General features: G+C 42.2%; 1 protein-coding gene across 1 annotated transcript in view; it reads left to right on the top strand.

Annotated features, from left to right (window-relative positions):
* Positions 1-24,424, top strand: part of LOC126417034 (uncharacterized) — a 697,139-nt gene that overhangs the window by 667,387 nt on the left and 5,328 nt on the right. The window contains exon 4 of the mRNA XM_050084926.1: positions 2,771-2,904. Coding sequence (XP_049940883.1) covers positions 2,771-2,904 — 134 coding nt within the window. The remainder of the gene's footprint in view (positions 1-2,770; positions 2,905-24,424) is intronic.

Genomic DNA, 24,424 nt, shown 5'->3' on the forward strand with positions numbered 1-24,424 from the left:
ATGATGACATAGCTGTATTTATCATGGAAGAAGCGTTTCCACAGCATACTCATCATGATGTTGTAGTAGAAAGGATGTCGCTTGGTCTCCGTCATAACCAGGATGGTCATTTCTAAATGGTTCATGTTTAGGATAATTTGCATGAGTGCCCCAAAGTCGTGATGTGAAAGTCACTCGACCCACCTCCAGCCTGAACTACGCTCTCAACACACTATGGGTTAAACGCCGTGCATAATTTGAAAGGACAGGGAAACCCAACAAGTCAGACCAGTATATGCCTCTAGTCAGCTTCCCTTCAGTTTCTGTGTATTTTGGCCCACAGAAGTCGTGCAGTCTTATATTCCACTTCGAGCAATGCTCTCTTTCAAGGTACCTGACGCCAAGTATCACTTCCATGCTGTTCGCTTAACAATGTTATCCCGAAAACTGATTCACATGGACCTGTGTTCACTGACAGCAGCAGTCCCTAGCGGGCAGGTTTGACACTGATTGTTATTGACGGGAGAGGGACACGTCTCTGCTGCATGGCAGTTGGTATCCTTTTACGACTACTGTGGTGCATAGGTGCGTGTGGTAAGTCAGTCCTTAGAAACGTGTAGGACAGTCCGCTTTGAGATGCCAAAAAACTGGTTATCTTCATTTTACGTCTGTGTTCGTAGATGAGTAGTCAAAGACTGACTGCCGTGTGAGGGTCCCGGGTTCGTTTTTCTATACTACCAGGGATTGTTCCTCACTGGAAGGAATGTAATGGGATGCACTCAACCTCGTGACGCAGTTTGAGGTTCCACCTGAATGAGAAGGCGATGCTCTAAGGTCTACAGAACGGAAAACGACTTTGATAAGGAAGTGATAACCCAATATCCCACCATATCACGTCCAAATGACGCCATTGCCTGAGGACAACACGGCGGTCGGTCAGTCCATATTGCCCCTCTGAGGAGAGGAGCGAGTTCATTCATTTTATGGTCATGGGCATGTATTCCGGCATATACAACCTGGAGGGTCAGCTGACTATGTGGCACCATTTCTGTGGCGTATATGCGCCGAAGACCCAAAATATTATGACCACCTGTTTAATAGCTTGATATTTCTCTTTTTAAACACAGTACGACGGATATTTTGCTTGGCATGGATTCTACAAGTCCTGGGAAGGATTCTAGAATTATGTGGCACCAGATGTCAAGGCACAGCCCAAGCAATTCCGTGAAGTTACGGGATGGTGTTTGAAAGGCACGCAGCTGGCGCACGATGTGTGTTCCAGTGGGGACAGATCAGGCACTTACCTAGCAAAGACGTCTATCTGAGTTCACTGCAATGCCCCTCAATCCACTGTGAAACGATTCTGACCTTTCAACACGGGCAGTTATGATGTTGGAAGATGTCATCGCCCTAGGGGGAGACTTCAAGCATGTAGTGACGCAGGTGGTCCGCAATAATAATGTTCATTGATGTCCGATACCTTCGATTCTCACCACAGATTCCATGGAAGCCCAATTGAGTGTACCCCATAGCAATATCCTGCACTCACTGACATGCATCTATGGCGCAGTGCATGTTTCGTGCCACATTCGCCTGGATGACAGCATGTAAGAAACCAGCCATTGACGTGGTGTAAGAGGACATGTGATTAATTCGATAGGAGACACGTTTCTATTGACCCACGGTGAAAAATCAGTAATGCTGTGACCACTGCAATCGTAACTGAAGATGTAGTTGAGTCACCACAGGAACAAGCAGGAGGTCATGCGATATGGAGCTCCATCTTCAAAATGGCCTTTGGACGGTGTGCTCCGAGACACTTGTGTCTGCACCAGAATTGCACACTGTCGTCAGATCTACCACAGATCGCTGCCTATTCTGGATTACACAGCGAGCTATCCTCCGATCTCTTCGTTTTGTGATGAGACTTGGTAGTCCAATACCATACGGCCTACTCGTTATTTCACCATCCATCAGCTGCTTTCCATAGGTGTTCACGACAGCAGTACGCAAACAGACGATCAGCTTCGCCGTTTCAGAGATTCTCGTTTCCAGCTGCAGGACCATAACAATGTCCACTTTCAGAATGAGATTTTCACCCTGCAGCGGAGTGTGCACTGTTATGAAACTTCCTGGCAGATTAAAACTGTGTGCTGGACCGAGACTCGAACTCGGGACCTTGCCTTTCGCGGGCAAGTGCTCTGAGCTACCCGAGCACGATTCACGCCCCATTCTCACAGCTTTACCTCTGCCAGTACCTCGTCTCCTACCTTCCAAACTTAACAGCAGCTGTCCTTCGAACCTTGCAGAACTAGCACTCCTGAAAGAAAGGATATTGCGGAGACATGGCTTAGCCACAGCCTGTGGGATGTTTTCTGAATGATATTTTCACTCTGCAGCGGAGTGTGCGCTGATATGAAACTTCCTGGCAGATTAAAACTGTGTGCCGGACCGAGACTCGAACTCGGGACCCGAGTTCGAGTATCGGTCCGGCACAGAGTTTTAATCTGCCAGGAAGTTTCAATGTCCACTTCGTCAAAGCCACCCATAAAAGTGGTATCCGTATTTTCGGCCAGTATCTTCGCCAAAATGGATACCCATTCGTCTCTCCTCCGCTTACATTCTTTCCTTATTGCGTCATGTGCCCCAAACACCACCAGAAGTTTCGTGGTGGGCAGTAGTCGTAATGTTTCGGCTCATCAGTGTAATGCTTTCTAAGGGGGCCACCACGGTGAGCTTATGTTCCATCATGTGTGGAAACTGCAGGACAGCTTTGCCTCCTGTGTTTCAGCCCTGCCGGACGAAGGTCCTCGGATCACGGGCGGCCGACCCCGCTACCAGGTGGGCGACACCGTCAGGGTCAACTGCACCTCGGGCAGGTCCAAGCCGGCCGCGCAGCTCGCCTGGTTCATCAATGGAGAGCAGGTGAGTCATCCTCACACTCGTCTCGCATGCGATTTTCACAGTAAGCTGGGAAAACAACCGTCTATTAAATGGAGCGTCAAGTGCAGTTTGCAGGCGCGGAAGACACCGAAGAGGGATGAGGCGGTGAGCGGCAAACAGCGCGTCTCCTCCTTCCGTACCGTTTCGCGGCTGCCAACGGTCTGCTATGTTGGCCTGCTGAAAAATGTTGCCGTGTTCTTCATTGTCGTGTTTCGTTATTCACATTCAACAACACTGCCTGACAGAAGAATGAATCTCCTCAGTCTGAGAGGGTGAAACGTCATAGGTTTACGCTTCATTTAACTGACTGATTAATTTCGACATGTTTAATAATTCATTTTACGCCAGGAGCGTCCTTTCAATGATTCGTCTAGCTAATTAACCTCTGGATTCAAGAATGATTCCGTGTATATTTTTTCTTCTGTTGGTGTCACACCTCCTCTCTCATCCTTCGATCCCATGATGTATGTGGATGGATAAACGTAACTATGCATGGGATGTATAATAATCTGGGTTAGTCAAAGATGGTAGCAGTAGGGTAGATAAGCACCAACATAACAACGTGAGCAGATTCGGCAGGGATTTCGTGATTCCAAAGATAGTGTGGATGAGCAGGGCAGAGTTTGTGAGGTTGGTTCTCACTGAGGTCCTACCCCCACCACCAGTTTTTTTTTTTTTTGAACGGTTGGCGGTTGCCCTTGGAACGCGCCGTCTTAGGACACTCTGGGGCCGCCGATTGAACGAGACAGACGCAGGGGTGCGACGCTCGTCATTGATGGTGAGAAAAGTTATTCATAATGTAGGTTTTTTGAGGTAAAGTTGATTATGAAGCATGTTCGGGTGTGAATTAATACCGGGAAACGTTCAGCGATATTTTATTTGTAGAAATTTTTCAGATTAATGTGTTTCAACTAGCGGACTTAGGCGCGAGGTGATTGAGGGCATGAACCAACGGTTCTTGTTCTTAAGTCAATAGCGGATGGATTAATTAATATTTCATTTGTTGCATAGTTTCGTTCTGGAAATAAGCAATATAAATTTTTCATGATCCGACGGTTTATTTTACTCGTTTCTTTGTTGTTGAACTTGGCTACGTGTTGCCAGGGTAGTCATTGGATTTGCCTTTCGTTAATCATAGCACGAATAATGTGGAGTCAAGAAGCCTGGGCTGGTTTGCTCACGTTGCATTGCGGTTGCATAACACTCGGTTTCAACATGAACTTATGCGCATGGTACTGCATTTGTAGTAACACAAGTAATGTTTGAGAGAGTGAAAGGTAATATCCTCCCCTACTCCGCGCGCTAAATAGGTGTGACAACAAGTAAAGGGTGTTAAGAGGCCACCATTCAGTAACATTAATTTTTACCCATTTTAATCATTAGTAGATGTAACTGGCGACGAGGTGTTGTCTGTGTTTTCGGTATGACGAGATGCAAGAGATAGTGAGTGCTTCATGAAGGTTTTGTCACTGAGAGTGGTAGTTTTCTTAAATATAATAGATTTCATGTATGTTTTTTCACAAGGAGTAATAGTTTCCTTAAATGTTTTGTCACAGAGAGTAATAATTTCTTTAAATGTTTTGTCACAGAGAGTAATAATTTTCTTAAATGTTTTGTCACAGAGAGAATAGTTTTCTTAAATATTATCTAAATAAATCAGAATGATAACTGAAATTCTCTCTTAGAGTTATTTAGTATCCTACATCCATACCACCGAGATAATGACTATGTTCTATGAATTTTCAATCCAGGCATGTCCATTGTATGCATTATGCACTTCATGCGACTAACTGAATTCATAGTATCAGAAAAAGAAAGTCTTACCGTCCCTAATGTGGACGTATTGTTCCATGGCCATTCATCAATGTTGCGATATCCGTTACTTCATTTTTAAATTAGAATACTATCTTTTCTAGCGGGTTTGATTACCCATATCTCAATTTATCGGGCCTAATTGACAGAATTAGATACATATCGGTAGAAATGGGAACCATGGAGTACTGGGTCCGCTCATATAAAAGGAAGATACTTCTTACATGAAAATTAATCAGGTTAACAAACAAGGGGTAGACTTTCAAGGGTACGTGATGTTATTTCAGTGATAATAAAATCCAATAAAATTTACAAAGATCTTACTGGAACGAAACCACTTATCAGTACGGCGTTGCAAACCCTCTGGCCTGGATGTATGCACTGTTTCGGTTGAGAAAGGTTTCACAAGCTTTTGTATCCTCTCCTGGCCCACATCTGGACTCTGGCGCTGGGACTGTTCTGACGTCCGAGCAGGTCCCCCATGTGTTCTATCCGGGACACCTCTAGGAATTTTGATGGCCATGGGAGTACAGCAGCAACACGCACGAAGTTCGTAGAGACACATCCCTCCGCCACACACCGTCAGGTGGCTGGCGGAGTATGGATGTAGATGTAGATGTAGATGTAGACACGTGCCATGAGTGGTCGAGCATTGTCTTGTTGATAAATGTCACCACCTTAAAAGTTCCAGCAGTCACTATCAGTCGCGATGCGAAGTCAAATCTGATGGCTCCCCACATCATGACTCCGGGATTAACACCGCTGTCCCTCTCCAAAATACTGAACCGGACCACTCACCACGTCGGCGCCTTACTTTCCGACGATGCTAAAACACGTTTCATCGGTGAACACAATGCGACGTTCTAACCGAACCTAAGCACGTCGGTCATAGTACCACTTCAAATGGTTCAAATGGCTCTGAGCACTATCGGACTTAACTGCTAAGGTCATCAGTCCCCTAAAACTTAGAACTACTTAAACCTAACTAACCTAAGGACATCACACACATCCATGACCGAGACAGGATTCGAACCTGCGACCGTAGCGGTCGCGCGTTTCCAGACTGAAGCGCCTAGAACCGCTCGGCTACTCCGGCCGGCCAGCAGGACTTCAAACGCAGCCGTTCGTGTTTTGGTGGTAATGGCAGCCTACGCATAGGATGGTAATTCCCTACTCCAGCTGCTACTAATCACCGAATAATGGTGCAAGGTAACAGAAAATGTTGCAAAGAGTCCACTGATATTCTCGAATGGCACGTGCAGACGTGAATGGGCACGATGTGATTGGTGCAGAATATGGCGAGCCTCCCATTTGGTGATAATCGGCTGGAGTGTTGGTGACGAGGATGTCCGCCTGCTCTCATGTTACCATGCAGTCCAACATCAGGCCACTGTCATATCCGAATGCTCCATAACTGTGGATATTGCACGACTCAATAAGCTAGCCAAATTGAGACTCTTAATCAGGTCTCTTTCAAATTGTCTTGTGTCTATAAATCTGTCCCACACGAATAGGTGGCTTCTCTCTGTCCTCCACAGTGATCACTCAACCTCTGATGATTTTCGCGTCACTTATATTCGCAACTGGAAGTGGAAACAACACTAAATACCAATGACACTAATGCACTCTGGTGGCAGTTCCGCTTGTCCCGAGAATTACAACTCTAATCACTTATGCAGCCAGCGATGGTGTGTACGTGTATGAAGTTACATTGTCATCCAACCATACCTTCGTAATCCTTTACAAAAAAATTTTCAAATGTGTGTGAAATCTTATGGGACTTAACTGCTAAGGTCATCAGTCCCTAAGCTTACACACTACTTAACCTAAATTATCCTAAGGAAAAACACACACCCTCACGCCCGAGCGAGGAGTCGAACCTCCACCGGGACCAGCCACACACTCCATGACTGCAGCTTCTGATACCGCTCGGCTAATCCCGCGAGGCTAATGCTTCACGTTTTTTGTCAGACAATGTAATACATGCTTAAAAGGGCAGTGCGTAGCGTACAGTGATTGCAATAAATAAATTATTCATATTAATAACTGTGTATCGAATTACTGGTTTCGTGTTTCTATTGTTATTTTTTGACGGCATTCATATTGCACTTTACTTATTTAAAACTTGTCAATGGAAGTGTTGTATCTTATGTTCCTCGTTTAGGGTAAGTTATGCTAAATGAATCACTTTGGGTCGCAAAGGGATAGTAAATATTTTATTACACATTTTAAATTGTAAGATTGAATAGAGCCGCGCGGTGTAGCCGAGCGGTCTGAGGCTCCTTGTCACAGTCCGTGCAGCTCCCCTTGTCAGAGGTTCGAGCCCTCCATCGGGCATGGGATGTGTGTGTTGTCCATAGCGTAAGTTAAGTTAGATTAAGTAGCGTGTAAGCTTAGGGACCGATGACCTAAGTGGTTAGGTCTCATAAGACTTTACCACAATAAATGAATAAATTATAGTTGTAAGATTTTCATGATAAAGGTACATTGGTTCAAGATGTATTCTTTTTCATTACAAACAGCAAAATTTAAAACATTGAAACAACAGAAAAATTTAACATTTGTGGGACTATCTGAACGAAAATAGTGAAAAAGTAAACAGTTATACAATTCTACACAGTGTGTTCTAGTAGTTATTACATGTATTTCCCACAGCGGAATTGGTTGCGACCAGCAGCCCCCTTACATATTTTGTGAAAAAACACCTTGCGCTTATCAACATTGATCTATTCCACGTTCTTCATAGGTCTAGGGCCGTGTTATTTGATGCTGCAGAAACCACAAGGTATGTTTCATCCCTGCGACTCAGCTTCAGTTGCTGATGGACTGGAAGGTTTATCTTGAATATCCAACGTGTGGTACGGGTGGTTTTCGGTAGGACTGACAAAACAGAAGAAAATGGTGACAATGTTGCTTAGTTCTGACTTTCCGAATTTCTTGGAGGACTAGAAGCAGTTACAGGACCTGGATTTTTTTCTGTTTCTGTGGTGACAGAGCGGGTCCATGGTTCAGGAACGCGACGAAGGGAGGATTTTGTGTGATGGTACTTTGTTTGCATTGAAGGGAAAAATTCTCGTGCATTCAGGTGCCTCCACAGCTTCTCCTACATTAATTTCCCGTCTCCAGGCGACGTCGAAAATTTTGCTAGAAACAAATTCTCTAATCGAGGTTGAGTGATTAAGTTACATACATATTTTAGTAAAGAAGTAATAATGCATACTATGCTGCGATTCAGAAAGCCCCACGAAGACTGATTCGTATAGCCCCTAGATTTCTTTTATGTTAGCAGTTGCTCGAAACTATAACGGATGTCGCTAATTGTTCTGTCGACCGGCCTGGTGGATACTATACAAATAGTAGCGGACATGTCTGTATCTTTTATTTTAACAGCAGACCTTATTTTAAACAGGCTTAATATTGGATGGTGGATTGTTATTCTTTCTGGGTGATTACTGTATGGATTAAATATATTTGGAAGAAATCTTTCTGTCACTTGTGTACGACTTGCCTAATAACGTTCCTGGAACATAATGGCGCCCGAGCTGCACACATGGACGGAGCGGTAGAATTTTTTCTTATTTCTACCCACATTGCCCCATGAAACATAAAGTCGCTTCCTACGTTACCAGTATTGCGACCTGAGACTGGCATATTTCGATACTGGTTTTGGAATCAAGTTTTTAATGTCAGCATCACTATGAAAGATATGATTTCCCGTAAAATGCTCACCCATGTCTGTAACATATAAAGAAACGGGAGAATCCCTACACCATGGTTTTTTCTTGAATAACAGTAAATGTGTATTTCAGCACTGACATGCATAGTGCCAGAATTTATGTATTCGCAGTGTGTTAAGCGATGAATGGCGGATCCGAACAACCACGGATGACTATCAACGGTTAGTATAGCGGCGACACGGGGAGAGAAGCCATTGTCTCAATGTCTTGAAGAAGAACAGCGGTGTTACCTCTCACGTCATGGTATGAGGGGCCATCGGGTGTAACGTCGGGCTACAGCTGCTACTCGTTTCACGGATGGTGTTGATCGAGAGAACTCTGACAGTACATCCTGGGGCCTGTTTTGTTACCTTCCAGTGCAAAAGTATCGTGGGATGCCCAGATCTGTCCTCTACATATACATCTACATAAATACTCCGCAATCCACTATACGGTGCGTGGCGGAGGGTACCTCGTACCAAAACTAGCATCTTCTCTCCCTGTTCCACTCCCAAACAGAACGAGGGAAAAATGACTGCCTATATGCCTCTGTACGAGCCCTAATCTCTCCTATCTTATCTTTGTGGTATTTCAGCGAAATGTAAGTTGGTGGCAGTAAAATTGTACTGCAGTCAGCCTCAAATGCTGTTTCTCTAAATTTCCTCAGTAGCGATTCACGAAAAGAACGCCTCCTTTCCTCTAGAGACTCCCACCCGAGTTCCTGAAGCATTTGCGTAACACTCGCGTGATGAACAAACCTACTAGTAAACAAATCTAGCAGCCCGCCTCTGATTTGCTTCCATGTCCTCCCTCAATCCGACCAGATAGGGATCCAAAACGCTCGAGCAGTACTCAAGAATAAGTCGTATTAGTGTTTTATAAGCGGTCTCCTTTACAGATGAACCACATCTTCCCAAAATTCCACCAATGAACCGAAGGCGACTATCTGCCTTCCCCACAACTGCCATTACATGTTTGTCCCACTTCATATCGCTCTGCAATGTTACGCCCAAGTATTTAATCGACGTGACTGTGTCAAGCGCTACACTAATAATGGAGTATTCAAACATTACAGCATTCTTTTTCCTATTCATCTGCATTAATTTACATTTATCTACATTTAGAGTTAGCTGCCATTCTTTACACCAATCACAAATCCTGTCCAAGTCATCTTGTATCCTCCTACAGTCACTCAACGACGACACCTTCCCGTACACCACATCATCATCAGCAAACAGTCCCACACTGCTATCGACCCTATCCAAAAGATCATTTATGTAGATAGAAAACAACAGCGGACCTACCACACTTCCCTGGGGCACTCCGGATGATACCTTCACCTACGGTGAACACTCACCATCGAGGACAACGTACTGGGTTCTATTACCTAAGAAGTCTTCGAGCCACTCACATACTTGGGAACCAATCCCATATGCTCGTACCTTAGTTGGGATTCTGCAGTGGGGCACCGAGTCAAACGCATTCCGGAAGTCAAGGAATATGGCATCCGTCTGATACCGTTCATCCATGGTTCGCAAGATATCATGTGAAAAAAGGGCGAGTTGCGTTTCGCAGGAGCGATGCTTTCTAAAGCCGTGCTGATGCATGGACAGGAACTTCTCTGTCTCAAGGAAATTCATTATATTCGAACTGAGAATATGTTCGAGAATCCTACAACAAACCGATGTTAAGGATATTGGTCTGTAATTTTGAGGATCCGTCCTTCTACCCTTCTTATATACAGGCAGCACCTGCGCTTTTTTCCAGACGCTCAGGACTTTACGTCGGTCAAGAGATTCGCGATAAATGCAAGCTAAGTAAGGAGCCAATGCAGTAGAGTACTCTCTGTAAAACCGAATTGGAATCCCATCAGGACCTGGCGATTTATTTATTTTCAACCCACTCAGCTGCTTCACAACCCCAGGGATGTCTATCGCTATGTCCTCCAAACGGGAAACTGTACGAGACTCAAACGGCGGTATGTTCGTACGATCCTCCTGCGTGAAGGATTTATCAAATGCTAAATTTAAAATTTCAGCTTTCGTTTTGCTGTCTTCCGTTGCCAGGCCAGACAGATCAGTGAGTGACTGGATGGAAGCCTTCGACCCGCTTACCGATTTTACGTAAGATCAGAATTTCCTTGGGTTTTCAGCAAGATCTTTTGCTAAGGTATGTGTTGGACAGAGTATGACAGAGTATCAGGAGAGGATACAAAAGCTGTATGACTTCCCCCCAAACAGAGTCAGTGCATGCATGCAGGACGCAGGGGACATACCGTCATACTATAGGTGGGGCACATACTGCCACTTCTTCGTATACTTCACTTGACTTTTAAATGACTGGGATAATACCATATATCCTCTCAGCCTATGAAGTTTTATTTCATTTTCTCGTTCCCTTAGTGATGGTTTACGTTTCTTGTCAGGCTGTTTATTACGACGTACGGCTGAAGTAATAACTATAATTTCGGCGGTGGTAAATGGATATCTGGGTTTGTTCGTGTATTACCCAAGTTTCTGTTTGCTGTAACAATGTGCACCCAAGAGCTGTTATACGGCCGTATTTAGATGCATATTTTGATATCTCTTTTTGTAGTACTGTATTACATTTCTGTCGCTACTAGGTGGTAACGAGTTTTACTCGCTGGCAATTTAGGGGAAAAAGGACGCTGTTTAAGCCGACGGCTCGCTGGAAACTTGGATAAGCGGGCATAGGACGGGGATATTTTGCGTGTTGTTATCAGAGAACCAGGTCTCTCTGAAACTCAAGGAAAAGCGGAAAAAAAAGAGTAAGCGAATAGGGCGAAGCCCGATAATTAAGCTTCTCCCAGCGTTTCGGTTTTTATGTTTTCTGTGGGCGATGTTTCTGCCCTGTGTTTCAGCGCCATTTACTGTAGTTTTCAGACCATCACTAAAAACATACATGCCAGTATTTTTGTTTAAATTAACAGAGCTTATAACTGTGTAGGTATCGGTCGACTATTTCTCATTTTCCCCAAACTGGGAAAAGAAAATTATCAATCTAAACAGACGTTCAAAGGCAACGCAGCGACATTTTGTCATAAAAGTAATAATAGGAAAATATATACACCCATTGTTCTGCAAGAAAGCCTGAAATACGTTCGTGGGTTCTCGATATTTACCAATGAACAGAGAAATTCTTTCATTTCGATAGCCCTGATATAAAGTTCATTATTGGCTGAATAATCGCCTACAGTAATATGATAAAGATTGTTTAAAATAAAGGCTTGTGTAATGTTCCAGCCGACACTTGTCATAAAACAAGCGTGAATAAATACAACAGATGCGTATACACTAAAAACCTGATAATGAGGATCCTGCATCATCGTGAGTTTCAGTGCCTTCTTCATTTAACAGGCTTTTGTTCTCTTCAGGATAGCCTGCAAGCAATTAGTAAAAATATGACAAAGAGGTATTCATTTCCCTTATTTTTTCGCTCAATACATAGTTTTATCGCTACGTTTGCGGTATTCTGAAATAAATACGACTTTTTTCGAAAGCTGTGCTAGGTTTTCGGTTTCATTTGTAACTTTCGCCTCCAAAAAGCTCTGACTGTACACAACACATTTCGTTGAAAAGGCGTAAATCAGTGATTCAGCACACGGAGCTTGACTGATTCTAATTCATAGTACACCTTTCCAGCATCCTTATCTAGGTCTTTCAGTTACTTATTCATATCTTGACAATATTCTTCGTCCACCTGCTGAACACCATATAGAATTTACGTGCCATACATCGTTTCTTTGTATCTTCCTTTACGTTTAAATCATCAATCAGTTCTTAAGAGTTCATAAAAATGTCATTTGCGAAGTATGAATAGTTTTGATCGTTTAAATATTTCAACGAAAGTCCGCTCTAACTCGTAAATATAAGATGTTTCCTGAAAGTTTGGCCGTACCTTTTTGTAACACTCTGTATATCCATTAAATATGTTTGTTTTACAGATCTATTGAACATCAAAACTTTAATACATACGATTAGTGCAAAAACTTCAGCCATTTCAATATTGAACATGATGTCTGTGCTCATAGTTACGGAATACACTAACATTTGAGAGAATGGCAAATTTCCCAACGAATTTCTCGAATGGGCCCAAGATTGTGGGACTGTATCATAGTCAACAACGAATTAATAATTAATATTACTTCATCGTAACAGCGTGAATGTAAATGAAAGTTTCATGCTGATGTTAGAACAAATAGGAAACCTTCAATCGTTTTATATACAGACGATGTCGCATTCTTAACAGAGTAAGGGACTGACTTGAAAAGGAATGTACGTTATACGGATTTATTAGCAAAAGACTGCAATATGTTTCATAAATAAAATTAAACATTGGTTTATGTAGGAAGGGGCCACATAAGAATAAAGATAGCATGAATAATACTGTAGTCGAACTGGTCACTCATTTGAATTTTATGTTATGTTATATCACGTACGAGTATGACAAAGTGATAGACAAGAAAATATCAAAATTGGAAAATATGTGGGATATTACGGACGTACCTTAGAAACAAATTACAGAATGAAAAAACTGATGCAGTTTTAGAAACTACAAGAAAGTAAGATCAAGGCTGCTAAAGTGCAATTTCTTAGACTGTGAAACACACTGCCACAGAAGACAGATTAAGAAACAGTGACCTGTACATGTCTGAAATTTTTAAATTTTAACTCTATGAGTAATCCAACACTTTACGAGTGGCGTCATGCGTAACCTAGTTTCTGAAGTCCTTACGTATTATAGAATGAAGTAAGTAAGTAACATATCATTATGATAACGCAAAGAAACATTTTTCCACTACCATGTGACTCGCATATATAACACTAATTATCAGCATGGTCACCATGTCTCTGTATATAATGGTCCGAACGCTCTAACAATCTTTCGGTTCCTCGACGGTAGAACTCTGCTCCTATGCAACGGGGCATTTCGAGAACCGATGCGTGAACTTTCTCATCGTTGGAAACCTCTCCCGGCCCCCTCCTCCCTTACTCTCTCAGCTTTCCATGAAGATGGAAATCGCATTGTGTAAGATATGGAACGTATGGTGGATCTGTATCACCTACGTCGGTGCGGCGTTGGTCGAATTTTGGCACCATTTCACTATGGCTAGAAGCGACATTCCATTTGGTCCGTATATCGCCATAATTTCATGGTGCACCTGTGCAGTTCAGACGCTTTGCCCACAAGAATCATATTGTCCCGCGTACTGGAGCTTTGGAATGCGTTTCCAGTTGCCGTACCATCTCACTCGCAGTTTGCGATGCACCAGTTGTCCGTACGGCAGCAAAATGAATCTAAGTGACTAGTTTGTTTGTGTGGACATCTTCCGCAGCAAGCATAGAAATACTTGTTTGGTAAATAAAACCACCTTTTCATGCTGCACTTAAGTTGCAGCAGGAAAAGGCGGTTTTATTTACAAAACAAGTGAATCTATGTAGTTTAACAATCTCCTAAGTGTTTGGCAATGGTATCTGAAGAGTAAACTATTTTTACTTGGAGCAAATATTTTCCGGTGTGACGAGGTATTGGAAACCTCTTCTTTATAGTGGGTAACATAGTAATAAATCTATTGGATGAAAGTGAGATTTTTCCACTAAAGTTAAATAAACAGTAAGACCGATTCACAGCTGTAATAGTTTCGTCTTAAAGCCATTTTTGAGTGTTTACCTTCACAAAAATCGCTAGACATCATGATTACAAAACGGAGCACATTAGTGAAAAAGTAAACAACGGAGAAATAGTTAAGCAGCCAGAACAAAGGGTCACAGGCGTGAGCCTGGCTGCGAAGTCTCACAATGTGGCGCTGTTAACGGCATTTGCGTATTACACTGTTTGTGACTGTTTGAAGGACTTACGTCACGGAAAAGCTGTGCAAAAGAATACCGCTGGTCAAAGAATAAACATAAGAACATACCAGGAATTTCTGAGATGTATGCATTACTATGAATAAATAACTAAAAAAATTTATCTCTCTCTCTCTCTCATATATATATAATGTGTTGCGTGAATGACATCCTTGGTCGTCCCCAGCAACTCTTTCCTCAACAGCTCCTTCTGCTATTGTTATAACGATGTTGTTGTGTCTTCAAATGTGTCAGACTACAAGTCTGTCTCGTGTTGTTGGGACCTGCCTCCATAAAGACAAGTTTCCTGTACTCTTCTCAACATCTCTTCATTGGTAGCTCTGTCTCTCCTGCTGGTCATCATATTTCTGTAGCGTAAAATCTCCAGTGTTATAGCATCTTCCCTCTTGTTTTCCTACTGTCCTAGTTCCAAGCACGTGTAGGATCACGATCCAAACAAATGCTTTCATGGTCCATTTCCTTATTCACAGAGTGATGTTCCTGCAGGTGAGTAAGTTCTTTTCCATATTAAATGCAATTTCGCCTCGTCTGTTATGCCCACAGTTTTTTTTTCCAGCATCTACCATCCCTTGTGACCACGCTTCCCAAATAGCTACATTTCCGTATCACAACTAGCTCCTCTCTACCAATTAATATTCTTCAATGTTCATACTCTTTTTGAGTACTGCATATATTAGTTTTTCGATTTTTATTATCATGCAGTACTGACTCCAGAAAATCCTTTCCATTGTGCTCGCGACCACCTCTAGACCCTTTTTCATGACCATAGAAATATCATCTGCTTAACGCAGCATGTCAATCTTCTCCCCATCAATTTCAATCCTCACCTCAGTAGTTTTGCGAACTTGGTTTATAGCTCCTTGGACGTAAGCATGGAATATAAGAAGAGAGAGAGAGAGAGAGAGAGAGAGAGAGAGAGAGAGCACATCCTTGTTTCACGCCTTTTCTAATTTTTGTCTGCTGTTCATTATGAACATTTCTAAGCACAGCAATTTCTTTCTTACAAAGGCCGAGCGTCGCATGCATTTCTTTGTATTTTAGACCTGTTTTCTTCATCACTCTGTATATCTCTTGCCTGTTAACATTACCAAGTGCTTTTTCTAGGTCTACGGAAGATATATAAGTCGGTTTATTTTTTGTATTTGCTTTTCACTAAGAAGCACCAGTGCCAGAATCGCCTCTCTGATTCCTAATTGCCTCCCCAGTCCAAACGGGTCTTCACGCACCATATCCTCCACCTTTTCTTCAGTTTTCCTCAGAATTATCTTTAGGATAATTTTTGACGTATGTAATATTGTGCTTAAGATTCGGTACTGACCACATTTTGCAGCTGCCATCTTCTTCGGTATAGAAACCGTGATGATTTTTCTGGAAGTCGCTTGGAGTCTTTCCCGCATTATAAGTGGGCATAGCCAGTTATAGCAGCGTCATATTCATGCTGTTACCTAGATTCTTGGTTAGTTCTGCAGGAACGTCAACAATACTCGTGACTTTGTTATCCCTCAGCTATTTGAGAACTTTCTCAAATCCTTCTTGTACAATGTTGTTTCCTTTGTCATCTTGATCTGTTTCGACTTTTTCCTATTACATCCTCCTGTTACATCCTTCGTCATATAATTCCTCCATGTAATCTTTCTATCTCTTCACTACGTCTTCACCATACAGCATTTTTCTTCGTTTTCTGCTGTACCCGAGAGTGTTGTTTTGCGCTTGTTAAAAACTTTTTTTTTATTTGCTGTTCTGCGTGCTATAATTAGTTGTTTCATTTCACATACTGTACTCCATTTCCCCTCACACTTCCTCAAGGAAGACTTTTTTCTATCTTTGTTTCTCTATTAACTAAATCCCTTAGACTGTTGTATTCAGCTTTTCCTTGTTCATCAGTTGCGTTTTAACGTGGCGTTCTCTTTCCGATATGCTCAATGTCATCTGGTGTAATTCATTTCCTCTTTTTGTTGGGTTTCGTTTTCTCAACTGCCTTTTCTGATGCGTTACATATATAGCAAATTTAATTTCACCTCAGTCTTCTTATGCTCCGTCATGTCGGAAATTTTTAGCTAGGTTGTCTGTGCACTGTGCACAATACATTACCAGTTCTTCAGTTGTCTACTGCCCATTTCTGTTTTACTATCTCTTTCTTGAGACGTCTGCATCTGAATGAAGTTTTCATCGTGACCAGGTCGTGGGCATTATGTCTGCAGATGGATACCTCCCGCACGCTGACCTAATAAAATAAAAATAATAAATCATAGCCAGATGTGCAAAATGCGAATATTTTGAAACTGAATGAAATTAAAATTTAATTTAGATATTATAACTTAAGAGTAAACTTCTGTTAAAAGCAGATTTGAGCAATTTTGGAGATAATTTTATACTAGTAGTTGCAATTATTTTTTGCTGAGGAATTATATTTTTTCAAATGAATTTTTGATGAAGGCGTAGCCACACCGTTTTCAGTTTTCGTTAACAACCTGATAAAATTTCACTCAAGCTCCAGATTCTACCTCAGGCTTAGATATTCCGATATCACTGGTTTCTGCGAAGGGAAGACAGATGAATATCCTCCTGCCGGTCATGGGTGTGTGTGCTGTTCTTAGCATAGGCTAATTTAAGTTAATGTAGTGTGTCTAGGGACCGATGGCCTCTGCAGCTTAGTCCCTTAAGAACTCACACACATTTGAACAGATGAATAGGTGCTGACTTGTTTTCTTTTGGAAAAGAGCAGCTGAAAACACAGCTCAGTGTTTCTGTTTCATGAGTCATGTTGCAAACTGAATTTTTCAGAAGATTTCATGTTAAAACTGAAGTGAACTAAACTATCAAGACAGAAAAACATGTGAGATACTTGGCACACTATCAAAACAAAGGTTGTATTTGGAAGCAATAAGAATCTGAATGAGAATAATCTTGTAGCGTACGTAATTAGACGTGGATGCCGTAATCAGTGATTTTGTTGGGATCCGGAAGTATCGGAAAAGAAGAAAAATTTATAATTCACTAGTGAACAGACTGTAGCATGCTGCTAGTATTAAATGTCATGGTACTTTCATTAGTGATCGAATATTATGAAGGTATAGCAGCAGTATGTTTAAGCGATAGGTCTGTGGTGTACTTAATATTATAGTCGACGTCGCGAAACTACACAGGCCAGTGCGGTCACACTATCTTACGGTACTGCCAGTTAGTGAAAATTTCTAAAGTTAGTCGAAACTCAGAAAAAAAATATTAGACATTCCATTTTTGGTCTAGAATGTCATGGTGTACTTTCCAAAGAAAATTTTGGCAGTCGTTAATTAAAAAAAATAACGTTACGATAAATTTCCAACAATAATATTTTCATTTACTTCGAACTGCGAAAGAAAATAGAAACACTAACACATTTGGACTGAAAAAATGTGGACATTCTCAAATGTGATACATGTTTTATCGTGAATAAATTAAAAGTATTCCAAGATAAAAATAGAATCCCGTAAGAGGTTTGAATCTGTTTCGTTTGTGTAAAAGAAAATGTAGTCGCTGATGCCTTTGCGTTCTGTTGGACGTCGTGAAAACTCACCGCTAGAAAATTGTTAAGAAAAACATGAAATTAATTCTGGTAATACCTGAGACATCATTATTGTTTCGGATCGCCTATTAACGAAATTTATTTACGAGGGACTCTGTGCGTGACTGCGTATGAGAACTTGACTGCCACTACCAGGAGTTTTGCTGCATCGGATTGCCTTAATAGGACCGAGAATATTTCCTACCTCTCGATTTTGTTTTTAGTTGCAGCTGTTGTAGAACCTTCAGCACCGTAGCTATTGTCCAAAACGCCGATATACGTTATGCAAAAGTAACTGCAGGTACTTTAAGAACACTATTTCCGTTGAAGTCGAGCAAAATATATTTGTTCATATGGTCTTGTGAAATACAAGTTTTATAAAACTATACTACAATACTATGTATGACTTAGAGAAAGCTTTTGACAATGTTGACTGGAATACTCTGTTGCAAATTCTGAAGGTGACAGGGGTAAAACACAGGGAGCGAAAGGCTATTTACAATTTGTACAGAAACCAGATGGCAGTTATAAGAGTCGAGGGGCATGAAAGGGAAGCAGCGGTTGGGAAGGGGGTGAGACAGGATTGTAGCCTATTCCCGATGTTATTCAATCTGTATACTGAGCAAGTAGTAAAGGAAACAAAAAAAAATTTGGAGTAGGAATTAAAATCCATGGAGAATAAATTAAAATTTTCAGGTTCGCCGATGACATTGTAATTCTGTCAGTAGACAGCAAAGGACCTGGAAGAGCAGCTGAACGGAATGGACAGTGTCTTAAAAGGAGGATATAAGATGAACATCAACAAAAGCAAAACGAGGATAATGGAATGTAGTCGAATTAAGTCAGGTGATGCTGAGGGAATTAGATTAGGAAATGAGACCCTTAAAGTAGTAGATGAGTTTTGCTATTTGGGGAGCCAAATAACTGATGATGGTCGAATTAGAGAGGATATAAAATGTCGACTGGCAGTGGCAAGGAAAGCGCTTCTGAAGAAGAGAAATTTGTTAACATCGAGTATAGATTTAAGTGTCAGGCAGTCGTTTCTTAAAGTATTTGTATGGATTGTAGCCATGTATGGAAGTGAAACGTGAACGATAAATAGTTTAGATAAGAAGAGAATAGAAGCTTTCGAAATGTGGTAATATAGAAGAATGCTGAAGATTAGATGGGTAGATCACATAACTAATCAGGTGGTATTGAATAGAATTGGAGAGAAGAGAAATTTGTGGCACAACTTGACTAGAAGAAGGGATCAGTTGGTAGGACCTATTCTGAGGCATCAAGGAAACACCAATTTAGTATTGGAGGGCAGCGCGGAGGGTAAAAATCGTACAGGGAGACCAAGAGATGAATACACTAAGCAGATTCAGAAGGATGTAGGCTGCAGTAGGTACTGGGAGATGAAGAAGCTTGCACAGGATAGAGTAGCATGGAGGGCTGCATCAAACCAGTCTCGGGACTGGAGACCAAAACAATGCTACAATACTATCGTCCTCAGCACACAATAAGCACAGTGTAAAAAAAGAAATGAATAATCAAATATATAAAAATAAAAATTACAGATGCTTCGATCTTGCTGTTACAATGCCTCTGCGTTCCATTAAAGATTAAGTCCACCATACTGAATCGCAAACCAAGTAAGCGGAGTAGACGAGGAACAAAGTTGTCAATCGGACAAATCAGAGCGCATCGCGCTTGACGACGTCCCTTAGTAGATACACTATGATCACGAAGTGCCTATGTTGGAGACGAGCACTGTAGCTGACACTTAAACAGACAGTCTACTTGCAAGCTTTGCATACAATGCGCGACGTGAAAAATCGGACTAGCATGGTATGCGGAAAAGGCCGTTTGAAGCCTGGTGGATAGGGGCGAGGTCCTGTTAGTATTAAGTGAACTTCGGTTCCACGATAAATCAGTATAATCTGAAAGCCGTAAGTTCAACTAAATACCTAGGTATTACAATTACGAACAACTTAAATTGAGAGGAACACATAGAAAATGTTGTGGCGAAGGTTAACCAAAGACTGCGTTTTATTGGCAGGACACTTCTAAAATGTAACAGATCTACTAATGAGACTGCCTACACTACGATTGTCTGTCTTCTTTTAGAATAATGTTGCGCGGTGTGGGATCCTTGGCAGATAGGACTGACGGAGTACATCGAAAAAGTTCAAAGGAAGGCAGCACGTTTTGTATTATCGCGAAATATGGGAGAGAGTGTCACAGAAATGATACGTGATTTTGACTGGATATCATTAAAAGAAAGGCGTTTTTCGTTGCGACGGAATCTTCTCAAAACATTCCAATCACCAACTTTCTCCTCCAAATGCGAAAATATTTTGTTGACACCAACCTACATAGGGAGAAACGATCATCAAAATAAAATAAGGGAAATCAGAGCTCGTACGAAAAGATACAGGTGTTCGTTCTTTCCGCGTGCTATACGAGATTGGAACATTAGAGAATGGTGAGGGTGGTTCGATCAACCCTCTGCCAGGCACTTCAGTGTGATTTGCAGAGTGTCCATGTAGATGTAGATGTAAGCTGCGAGGGCGGGTAGAGACTGTTGCCTGAATAAGTGTGTCAGAAAAGGATCGCTCGTGCTCACAAGGTTTAGTCTTGTTTTAATCTGCAAGGAGTGTCACCATTGTTACCTAGATGAGATAATTACTCATGGATAAAACTGCTTCGTGAATCACCCGTCCTGTGTACAACTACGCACTCTATAAAGAAAGTCTGCTATTAAACTTTTTTATTTTAAATTACAGGAAACTGACGAGTCCAATTGTCTTTCCAAAGCAGCATCACGCTCCTGGCCGTATTTTACAGATCATTTTATTTAATTATTAGTTTTTCAAACATAGGAATTATACAGCCAATTAGTTGCAAGTATCTGTTTTGTACATAATCTAGGCTTCACCTCCTATAACGGGTGTCTTTATCAGAATGAAATTCTGAAAAATCGTAAAATTACATTGTGAGAAAGCAGTGATCAGTATTTGGAGCAGCTGTGCAGTCAAAATTCAAATAAAACATGTTCCAGCCTTGTCTACAATGTTGTGCCTAGCTAGGCATACGTGACAAGACTGGAACTTGTTTTATTTTGTTGTCGACTTGAGCATAACTACTCTAAATTCGGACCATTGCTTTCTCACAACATAATTTCACGGTTTCTCAGAATTTCATTCTGATGAATACACCCGTAGTAGGTGTCGAAACCTAGGTCATTGTACCAAACAGTTATTTGCAACCTGTTGCCTGTACAATTCCTGTGTTTCAAGATTATATACGGTTGTTCAGAACCAGGCATATTTAAAACTGTATTGATTTTTCAGTTTTAAATTAATTATTAATTAGTGATTGAGGAAACTGGCTACAGTCTCCACGAACTTTTGGTCAGGACGTGGAGTATCTTTTCAGCAAGTAATGTTGTCTTGAATGGTGATGTTCTGTAGCAAGTGCGTAAATAGGACTTTCACGCCAAAACTAGAGACACTTGGTACTCAGTGAGTATCTTAAGACTTTTGAAAGGCAGTTGCCTGGAGCATACGGTAGTGCAGAAGCTGGCCGCCCACTCGAAAGAGGGGGAGGAGCTAGTGCCGAAGGGTCAGCGAGTTCACACACACTGCCAGAGGTTAACGCCCGCTCACCGGCCGGGACGGGGCCGGCTGCCACTTAGGAAGGCCATTAAAACTTAGATTAACTCTCCCCCTAATCGTTAGCGGATTGACATGAAGCGGGCGCCTACAGCAGCGTTCTCGTTCAGAGACCTCCGTGTACACCGTTCATTACGGCCTGGGTGTTTACTCCTGCGTATTATCTGACATCTCAGCTACCTGCTGCTAATCTGCTCTGGTCGTACATCGTGAGTGCATAGTTAGTTAAACAAGTGCTAGAATTGTTGCAGCACTTGATTACCCTTGATTGTCCTGCCCGTGGCGGAATAATTACTCCAATGCTGAATGAAGTGTACAAAGTGTTACTCTTGTTAGTTTAGAACTAAGACAATACTACACTTTTATCAGAACCGTTTGCCTGGTTGTGCCATCTTTTACAAATGGTACAAAACTGTTGAGACTTTCGTGGCCACTTGTTGACAAATCGCCTCTACGCTTTTGTTTCGCGAACTTTGAGCGACTTTTATTCGACGATTTTTTCTGATGTTTCGTCACTAAGAATGTCTGACATTGTCAAAGCTTCAGTGGCGGACTGAAGTCGAACTCGTGGCCGCAGATTACATGAACCTAGATTTCCGGTAAGCTTTTGACACGGTTCCTCACAAGCGACTTCTAATCAAGCTGCGGGCCTATGGGGTATCGTCTCAGTTGTGCGACTGGATTCGTGATTTCCTGTTAGGAAGGTCGCAGTTCATAGTAATATACGGCAAATCATCGAGTAAAACTGAAGTAATATCAGGTATTCCCCAGGGAAGCGTCCTGGGACCTCTGCTGCTCCTGATCTATATAAATGACCTGGGTGACAAACTGAGCAGTTCTCTTAGGTTGTTCGCAGATGATGCTGTAATTTTCCGCCTAGAACGGTCATCCGAAGACCAGTATCAGTTGCAAAGCGATTTAGAAAAGATTGCTGTATGGTGTGGCAGGTGGCAGTTGACGCTAAATAACGAAAAGTGTGAGGTGATCCACATGAGTTCCAAGAGAAATCCGTTGGAATTCGATTACTCGATTAATAGTACAATTCTCATGGCTGTCAATTCAATTAAGCACCTGGGTGTTAAAATTGCGAACAACTTCATTTTAAAAGACTACATAGATAATACTGTGGGGAAGGCGAGCCAAAGGTTACGTTTCATTGGCAGGACACTTAGAAGATGCAACAAGTCCACTAAAGAGACAGCTTACACTACACTCGTTCGTCCTCTGTTAGAATATTGCTGCGCGGTGTGAGATCCTTACCAGGTGGGATTGACGGAGGACATCGAAAGGGTGCAAAAAGGTGCAGTTCGTTTTGTATTATCACGTAAGAGGGGAGAGAGTGTGGCAGATATGATACGCGAAAAGGGATGGAAGTCATTAAAGCAAAGATGTTTTTCGTCGCGGCGAGATCTATTTACGAAATTTCAGTCACCAACTTTCTCTTCCGAATGCGAAAATATTTTGTTGAGCCCAACCTACATAGGTAGGAATGATCATCAAAATTAAATAAGAGAAATCAGAGCTCGAACAGAAAGGTTTAGGTGTTCGTTTTCCGCACGCGCTGTTCGGGAGTGGAATGGTAGAGAGATTGTATGATTGTGGTTCGATGAACCCTCTGCTAAGCACTTAAATGTGTATTGCGGAGTAATCATGTAGATGTAGATGTAGATGCCGACGTTCGTTGTGGTTACCTGCATCGTGGGAGATAGCTGGGTGACTTCCTAAGACGCCAACATAAAAGTTAGTATGGGGTCAGGAAAGGACCAACTGCTACCTTTCCTAGACGTGCTGGTTACGAGTGATTTTGAAAACGTACGACACAGCCCATATTGAAAACCGACGCATACTGACCGACACCTTCACGTAGTGTTAATTCACCACCCAAAAAAAAAAAAAAAAAAAAAAAAAAGGCACGATTAGTACGCTCACAACGCACGCAAGAGGAATAAGTGAGCCGAAGCAACAGAGGGCAGAAGATCCAACACCTGCAAAGTGTTCTGAGGAACAATGGGTACTCCACCAATTACATAAGAACTCGGCGAAGGGTCACATCGGGAGAAGAAATGTTGGGTATGGGCTTCCTGACAGGCATTCCCAGAGTGACGGATAGAAATTGCCGTATATTCCACATGGCGCAAAGACTATAAACCGACGAAGGAAGTCGATGAGTGTCCCAGATCGACAAAGGATAAAACAGAGACACTGAGCAATGTCGGGAATATACCGCACATCAAGCAGACGTGGAGAGGCCACTGTTGGATTTACTGGACAATCAGTCAGTACCAGGATCACCGAACAAAAGCGGCACTGCATGTTTGGGCACGTGGAGATACCGGCCGTGCTGCAGCACCCGCTGTGTGGGCATCACTACAGAATGAGATTCGCCGACACGGAAGTGCTCGCTGCGAAGAAGAGCTGCCAAAATCGCTTGTTCAGAAAAGCTATAGAAATCCATTAAATGACAAAGAAAGAGCAAAGCCTCAAGGTGAACCGGTCCTGGATTCTCGTGCTGCGTCGAACGACAGTTGCAGGTAACTAGGGAACCACCGCAGAAATGGCCACGGGAAAGCGTCGAACGTTGACGCACCTGATACATATAATCTGCGAACGCGAGCTCGACTCCAGACCAATAATGGAGGGTGAAGGTTTCACAATGGCTGCCACTGGTGCTGACGAAACGTCAGAAACATCATAAAACAAACGTCGGCCGAAGAACCGAAACAGAGGCCATTGGGTCACTTGTTTTAAAAGTAGAATGTCTGGTGATTCTCTCACATCTCACACAGGTGCACTAGGAATGGGCTATGATCGCGCTCGAGAAACGCGCGACGCGAAGGCAATTTCTCGAGAATGTCTCGGGTACGTTCGAGAAGTTGACAGTGC

Source organism: Schistocerca serialis, chromosome 8, assembly GCF_023864345.2.
Source record: "Schistocerca serialis cubense isolate TAMUIC-IGC-003099 chromosome 8, iqSchSeri2.2, whole genome shotgun sequence".
In the NCBI taxonomy this organism is placed as follows: domain Eukaryota; kingdom Metazoa; phylum Arthropoda; class Insecta; order Orthoptera; family Acrididae; genus Schistocerca; species Schistocerca serialis.